At 34.5% G+C, this 7,115-nt stretch overlaps 1 protein-coding gene and 1 pseudogene across 5 annotated transcripts in view; one reads left to right on the plus strand and one right to left on the minus strand.

The window, feature by feature from the left end:
• ZNF451 (zinc finger protein 451) overlaps nt 1–7,115 on the minus strand; it is a 103,590-nt gene that overhangs the window by 27,927 nt on the left and 68,548 nt on the right. For all 5 annotated transcript variants that reach the window (XR_001512729.1, XM_015559493.1, XM_006756845.2 and 2 more), the window contains one exon: nt 1,682–1,750. Coding sequence is in view for 4 of the 5 variants with exons in the window: in XM_015559493.1 (XP_015414979.1) it covers nt 1,682–1,750 (69 nt within the window). In the remaining variant the exon portion in view is untranslated. The remainder of the gene's footprint in view (nt 1–1,681; nt 1,751–7,115) is intronic.
• On the plus strand, nt 2,462–5,636 carry LOC102753838 (annotated as a pseudogene).

A 7,115-nucleotide genomic window follows, 5' to 3' on the forward strand; every position in this document is an offset into this window, starting at 1 on the left:
CATTCAGTAGTGAAGGTCAGATAAAGAGCTTCACAGATAAGGAAAAGCTAAAGGAGTTCATCACCACCAAACCAGTATTATATGAAATGCTGAAAGGTATCCTTTAAGAAGAGGAAGAAGCAGAAAAAGGTAAAGATACAAATTATGAACAACAAATACGCATCTATCAACAAGTGAATCTAAGAATCAAGTGAATAAAGAATCTGATTAACAGTATGAACTGGTGATTATAATAGAATCAGGGACATAGAAAGGGAATGGACTGACTATACTTGGGGGGAAAGGGGTGTGGGAGATGCAGGAAGAGATTGGACAAAAATCGTGCACAAATGGATGAGGACAGTGGGTGGGTAGGAAGGACAGGGGTGGGGGGTGGGGCGGGAGGAGGGGAGTTATGGGGGAAAAAAGAGGAACAAATGTAATAATCTGAACAATAAAGATTTAAATTTAAAAAAATAAAATAAAAATCATAAAAGTTCTTTCATTTGTTTAACTCATTATTATGTGGCTGCTATGCACTAAGCTAGTCCTTGAAAGACCAAGATGGGGATAACAACTTGTCAAAAAGCTTGCTTCCAATTAGGCTGCAGATTTACTTTGCTGAACCAGTAATTCTGGCTACGAGAGAGGTTCATTTTCTACTTCATTAAATGGATGAATCAACTCCACTGCCAGACTCAGATTCCCAAATTCCTAAGAGTACAAAGCTCTAGTATGGTCTCAAACTAATTTCATTACATGAGAGATCAAGCAAATACATAGAAAACAAATCAGTTAGGCCACTGTGTGTGCTTGTGTAGACACATTTCCCTCCGTACGTTCGAATCACCACTTCTCACTCCTACTGTTGTCCTTTATGTCGAACATACCAATGTAAAGTATCAGTGAAGCTTAAAGTATTTTCAAAAATCCGTTGTTTCATTTATTCCTGTGATTATTTAAAATCAGTATATGATGGAAAAGCCAAAGTAAAAAAAATGGGCATATGACATAGACAAATAGTGGTATAGTCAGTAAACTATTTGTTGTAAAATTCTCTTTAACCTGTGAAAGGAAATATGTAGATTTTCCTTTGAAAAGAGGGAAAATTTTTAATTATAGAAACACCCCATTAATATTTAGACACAGCCCATTAATTATAGAAACAGCCCAATAATATTTAGACGTAAGAGTTTGCTTTCATAGTTCTGCAAAACTTTTAATAAAACTTTTAATCTACTCAAAGTAAAAATTAGGAAATCAAAATTTTCTCTAAGCCCAGGGGTTAGCAAACTTTTTCTGCAAAGGGTCAGAAAATGATTATTTTAGGCTATGGCAGGGATGGGGGACAGTCTATACTGTGTGTCACAACTACTCAACTTTGCTCTTGCAATGTAATAGCCACAACACAGTCAATACTTAACAGGAGTGTATTCTAATAAAACTATTTAAAAACTAGGTAGTGAACTGGCTTTGGTCCAAGCGCCATAATTGGCTGATTCTTGTTCTTGCCTCCTAAATTAGTATTACACCTAAATCATCTTAAATGAGAAAATGCAAACTATCCTTTGAATGAGGAAATAACTATTTTTAAGCTGAGGGGAAGGAAGGAATAGGGGGAATGAACAGGTGAGAGGAGAAAATAAAAAACCAGATGAGATACACTCAAGAAGGGAAAGGATTAATTATTCCATTAGGTTACCTTCTGTGGATCTGAATTCTTCTTCCATTGGAGTACTTTTTATACCCAGGTTGTCATCACTGTCACATTCTATAAGGCAGAATCAATAAATGCAAATGAATTTCTGAAGAAGTTATTGTGCCATAATTTATGTATTCTCAAACAACATTTATCAATGACTTCTCCCATACCCAAGCTTACTAATTACCATCCATTAGAACACCAATTTCCCTTTAGGTTTGTTTTTGTTGTTGTTGTGTGTTTTTTAAAATGATTATCAAATTACATTACATAAATCAGAATAAAATAAAAACTAATGAAATAGGCAATTCAATTTTAGTTCTATAGTCAAAGAATTATTTGAAAAAATTCTTTTAACATAACTATTGAATAGAAAATTCTAGTATTTAAAAAAAACTAAATTATAAGATACCAGTAAACTCCAAAGTTTCACTTGCATGAAATCATCTGACAACCTTGGTGCCATATAAAATTCTCCTATATTTTGAAAATCGTATGCATTCACCTTTATAGAGACCAGAGAATTAACAATGCCTCTACATGGGACAAACTTACTCATGTCTTATGTGCTTTTATAATGAGAGCTAAGGCTTTATGAAAATGATATGACTGGCCAGATATTGCCAACATCACTTCAAATTTGAACCATAGTGTATCAATGACCTAATATTTGGCTTTTTGGCTTTTTAACTACATTCACACACACACACACACACACACTGGGACAAAAGTAAGCTTATAGTTGTGAGTATACAAAACAATTTATTCTTGTATTATTATTTATTAATTATTTTCCATATGAACATTATTTTCCATATAAACCAACTTTTGCCCCACCCTGTATATAGCTCAGAATGATGGAATTGGGTTTAAATACCTAAATACAAGTCAAATGGACATATTTGCTTCTCTAGAAATATTTAAAAACTTAATATACATTTAAAAGTTAAAGACTTGTAATTGTTAATAAATAAAAATCACTGCATATCCCTTATATTCCTTGCTGCAAAAACTTGTTATTACAAGTTATCTTTTGCCATTCCAGCAAAAATACTATTGCTTTTTCTACATGCTGTTATATGTACCTGATGCTTCAAATATTCCAAGCAATGTTTTAGGAAAATAAAACATTACAGTTACAACTTGAAGAATAACAAATTAAGTTTAAAACATTGGGTACAAAGATAAAATACCCAAGCTTTCTGCTATTATAATTCAAAGTCAAGGCCTGTCAAAAGCAGAATGTCTTAACTGGTCTAAACAATTCATCATTGCGGCCACTGCAGGACATGAGCTCCACAGAGACAGTGCTGGGTCAATTGTGAGCAGGACAGGCACTGGGAGACTCTGTGCTCACTGAGGAAAAGTAACTAGTCATGGGTAAAGGGGCTCCGAAGAAGCCGAGAGGCAAAATGTCATCTGCTTTTTTTGTGCAAACCTGCCTGGAGGAGCACAGGCAGCAGCACCCAGATGCTTCCATCAACTTCTCAGAGTTTTCTAAAAAGTGCTCAGAGAGGTGGAAGTCCATGTCTGCTAAAGAGAAAGGAAAACTTGAAGACATGGCCAAAGGTGGACAGGCCCATTATAAAAGAGAAATGAAAACTCATCTCTCTTCTAAAAGGGAAACCAAAAAGCAATTCAAAGATCTCAAAGCACCTACGAGGCCTCCTTTGGCCTTTCTCTTGTTTCGTTCTGAATATTATCCCAAAACAAAAGGAGAGCTCCTGGCCTCCATTGGTGATGTTGCAAAGAAGCTGGGAGAGGTGTGAAGTAACACTGCTGGAGGTGACAAGTAGCCTGATGAAAACAAAGGTGGCTAAACTGAAACATGGAAAGGATATTGCTGCATTCAAAGCTAAAGGAAAACCTGATTGAAAAAAAGCAAGAAAAAGAAGGAAGAGGAGGAAGATGAAGAGAATGAGGAGGCAGATGAATCAGTTGGTTCTAGCAGTTTTTTTTTCTTGTCTATAAAGCATTTAACCCCCTTATATACAATTCACTCCTTTTTTTAAATCGAAATGTAGGGCTGTGTAAAATTTGTTTTTAAACTGTACAGTGTCTCTTTTAACACACCACTAGATGTGTCTTTAGATAGGCCTGGTCCTGGTGGCATTCTGACATTCTGAATGCTTTGCTGCTGACATTCTGAATGCTTGATATTAGGCTGAGTTTGTTACTAGTTTGCAAAAATTAAAAATGATTTCCTCTCCTCAATCAGCTCTACCAGTAGTAGAGAATTTCATCCTATTTTCAGAACTTTGAACAGAATTACAGCATATAGATTTTAGAGATGGTGTCCAAAGCAACAACATATAATTTCATTAACAGGCTGAGGAAACAACAGGCAGGTAGACTTTTAGAATGAAGTTCAACCATTGTTTTACATAATGCCTGTTCCATAGAGCTTGATGCTAGTTCAGTCATCTGTACTTTCATAGCATGAGTGAACTTTTATGTTCAATTTTTAATAAGGCTTTTAAAATCTATGTAACTGATATGATTCTATACATACCAACTATGCTTAATACCTAACCCCATTCTTCCCCCAAAAAAGTAGATACAACAAAGTAGATACAACAATGTCCTAGTTCCATAAACCAGAAAGACCAAGAAGAGTATTCAGATTCAACAAGAATTTTCTTAAAGCATAGTAACTGTGTTTTCAACTTGAACTCACTAATATAACAAACAGCCTATGCTCAAATTCACTTTTGCATTACCTCAGAAAAAATATTCTAGGTAGTACTTTGCATAAAATTGCAAAGGATGTTTAATTTATGTAAGAATGATAAAGTATTAAGTATACAAAACAATGTCTTTAAAAAGAAAATCTGACATTAATCAAGTTAATGTTCTTCCACTAAGTCACAAGATATGGTCAAGTTCTTTTATATAAACAGATCATTAAGAGCCCACAAAATTTTTTATATAAGCAATGAAAACAGTAAAAAATAGTAATTCAGAAATCCAATCAACACATTTGTCTAAGGTAGGTGTAATAATCTAACACTTTGGAAAATAAAACCAAACAAGAAACTCTTAAAATATGTGTGGTCAGTGTAGCAAGAACAAGAAGCATAGTCGTTTCATCTTAGGAGAATGATTTACAAGCATGGGAGCAACACCATACAAGGTAAATGAAAAGTGGTGCTTGCATGGCTTCTATAACTCAGCATGCACTCATCACATTGAGATTGCATTTCTACAGTCACAAGAAAAGAAAATGGGGCTTATTTGTTAAATTATGAGACAAAAGGTCCTAGGGATCTTATAATGCTGATCACTTCCTTCGGCTATGATTGACATATAATCAGCTTACATTTTTAGTTACCAGAATCCAAAATCAAATCTCTTTATCTTCTGAAAACAAAACCCCACATCTTCCTGAACGTTATTTTTTTTTTTAAAAAAACACCTCTATTTGATGTCTTTACCAAATTGATTCTGCAAATGTTGTCAGACTGCGACAGAAAGACTCTTATTATCTTCACTCTTCCAGGATATGTTGAGAGACAATAATTCACACTGGAGTCTCTCTAATCCATAAAATTAGGTATTTGTATTGGTGATACTGATGGGAGGTAAAAACACATGTGTCCACATGTAGCTTTCTGGACCCCTGCTTCCTCATCTATAAAACGTGGTTCTTAACACATCCTAACTCATAATGTTGCAAAGAGGATTAAACAACATGTGGAAGAAGTTCTTTAAACATTTTCAAACACTACAAATATAAAAAGCAGCTAGCCTGATGGCGGGCACATAATAGGTCCTCAATAAAGATTAGTTTCCTTACTCTTCTCTGAAACAACATTTATGTGACAAGTGATATTTGCACCTTTGAAACATGAGGCTTAAATTAACTAACACATATTTGTGGGGGGGAAATGTAAAGGTCTAAAAGAGCCTCTACCTGGCTCCTCTAATTAGGATCCATGTATCTTGGCAAATTTTTTAAAAAGTGAAGTACATTATAAAATAAAATTGATGAAGGATAAGGGGGCCAACGGTGTTAATTAAGACAGATTAATATTCTAAAATATCTCTATAATGATAAAAGTATTTTTATATATCATAGCTGTAATAAAAATGTTAGTACTAAAACTCTGATGCTTAGGAGGAGAGAGAATTTACAGGCTAAAAACCATGATGCATTTAAATCTCAAAATTAGTATAAAGGTTCACTTTGCTACAAAGAGTAACTGATTTTGCTTAACTAACCAAGTTAGAGAACTAAAAATGTACCAGTAGTAAAGCTGCTTGCCTACCTGTTCCCTTCCTACCAAGCAAAAGAGTGGTGGTACCTTATGGCCAAATGACTGGACATCTGTATATGAAACTAGCAACTCCAAATCTCTCTACTTTTACTGAAATAAGTACCTCCTGAAAAAATTTTCAATTAACTGAAAAATTGGCAAAGATTAAATTCTCAAAGTATTAAATATCATATGATCACTGATTCTCATGACACTATTTAACAGATTCTTCCTGTTATACAAAACCACTTTCTGGTCCTAATAATGAAACATGTCTGAAAAGTTAGAGAATAAGAGGTTCAAACTTATACCATTTGTCTATAGTATGGTGACTTAAAAACCCCCAAAATTGCCAGATTGCTTATAAAATAATGATAAACATGTGAGAACTTCTATTGTATGTTACTTATAGTATGAACTTTTGTCATATTCTAAAATAAGAGTTGTATGGGTTGGTTAGTTTGTTGGTAACCAGGAACTTTGAGACCACAAATCTCCTGAAACTGTATGTGATATTGTATATACATGTTCGCTTTTATGGAAAGAGGCTTTGGTCAGATTCTCAAAAAGATTTACTGATTCTACCTAGAAAACCACACTGTGTTAAGAGACTGTCTGGTTGCCAAATCTGAGCATGGGAACACTATGCTAAGAAGCTAGATGAAGAAGCGATCCTGGCATTCTTGTGGTAACCAAAATTACCCTAAAAGCACAACAAGAGTTACCATATTTGTGGACATTGATTTTCGAAATCCCAATCCATTAAAAGACCACATTCCTTAATAGAAACTATTACTTTACTATTCAAAAAGCCATTTGTTAGGAAATGTGACAAAGTTATCCAAGAAAAGTGATTGTTCTTTGAGTTTACTACATTAGGTCCCCCGTATCCACAGTTTTAGTTTCTGTGGTTTCAGTTATGTGTGGTCCACCATGGTTCAAAAATATTAAATGAAAAATTCCAAAAATAAACAATTAATAATAGGTTTTAAATTGTGTACTGTTCTGTGTACCATAATGAAATCTCATGCCATCCAGTTCCATCCCCACCCAGGACATGAATCATCCCTTGTCCGGTGTCTACACTGTACAGTTAACCCTTGAGCAACACTGGTTTGAACTACATAGGTCCACTTATATATGGACGTTTTCAACTGACCTTCAAGGGTCTACCCTGT

Source organism: Myotis davidii, unplaced genomic scaffold (assembly GCF_000327345.1).
Source record: "Myotis davidii unplaced genomic scaffold, ASM32734v1 scaffold334, whole genome shotgun sequence".
Lineage (NCBI taxonomy): Eukaryota > Metazoa > Chordata > Mammalia > Chiroptera > Vespertilionidae > Myotis > Myotis davidii.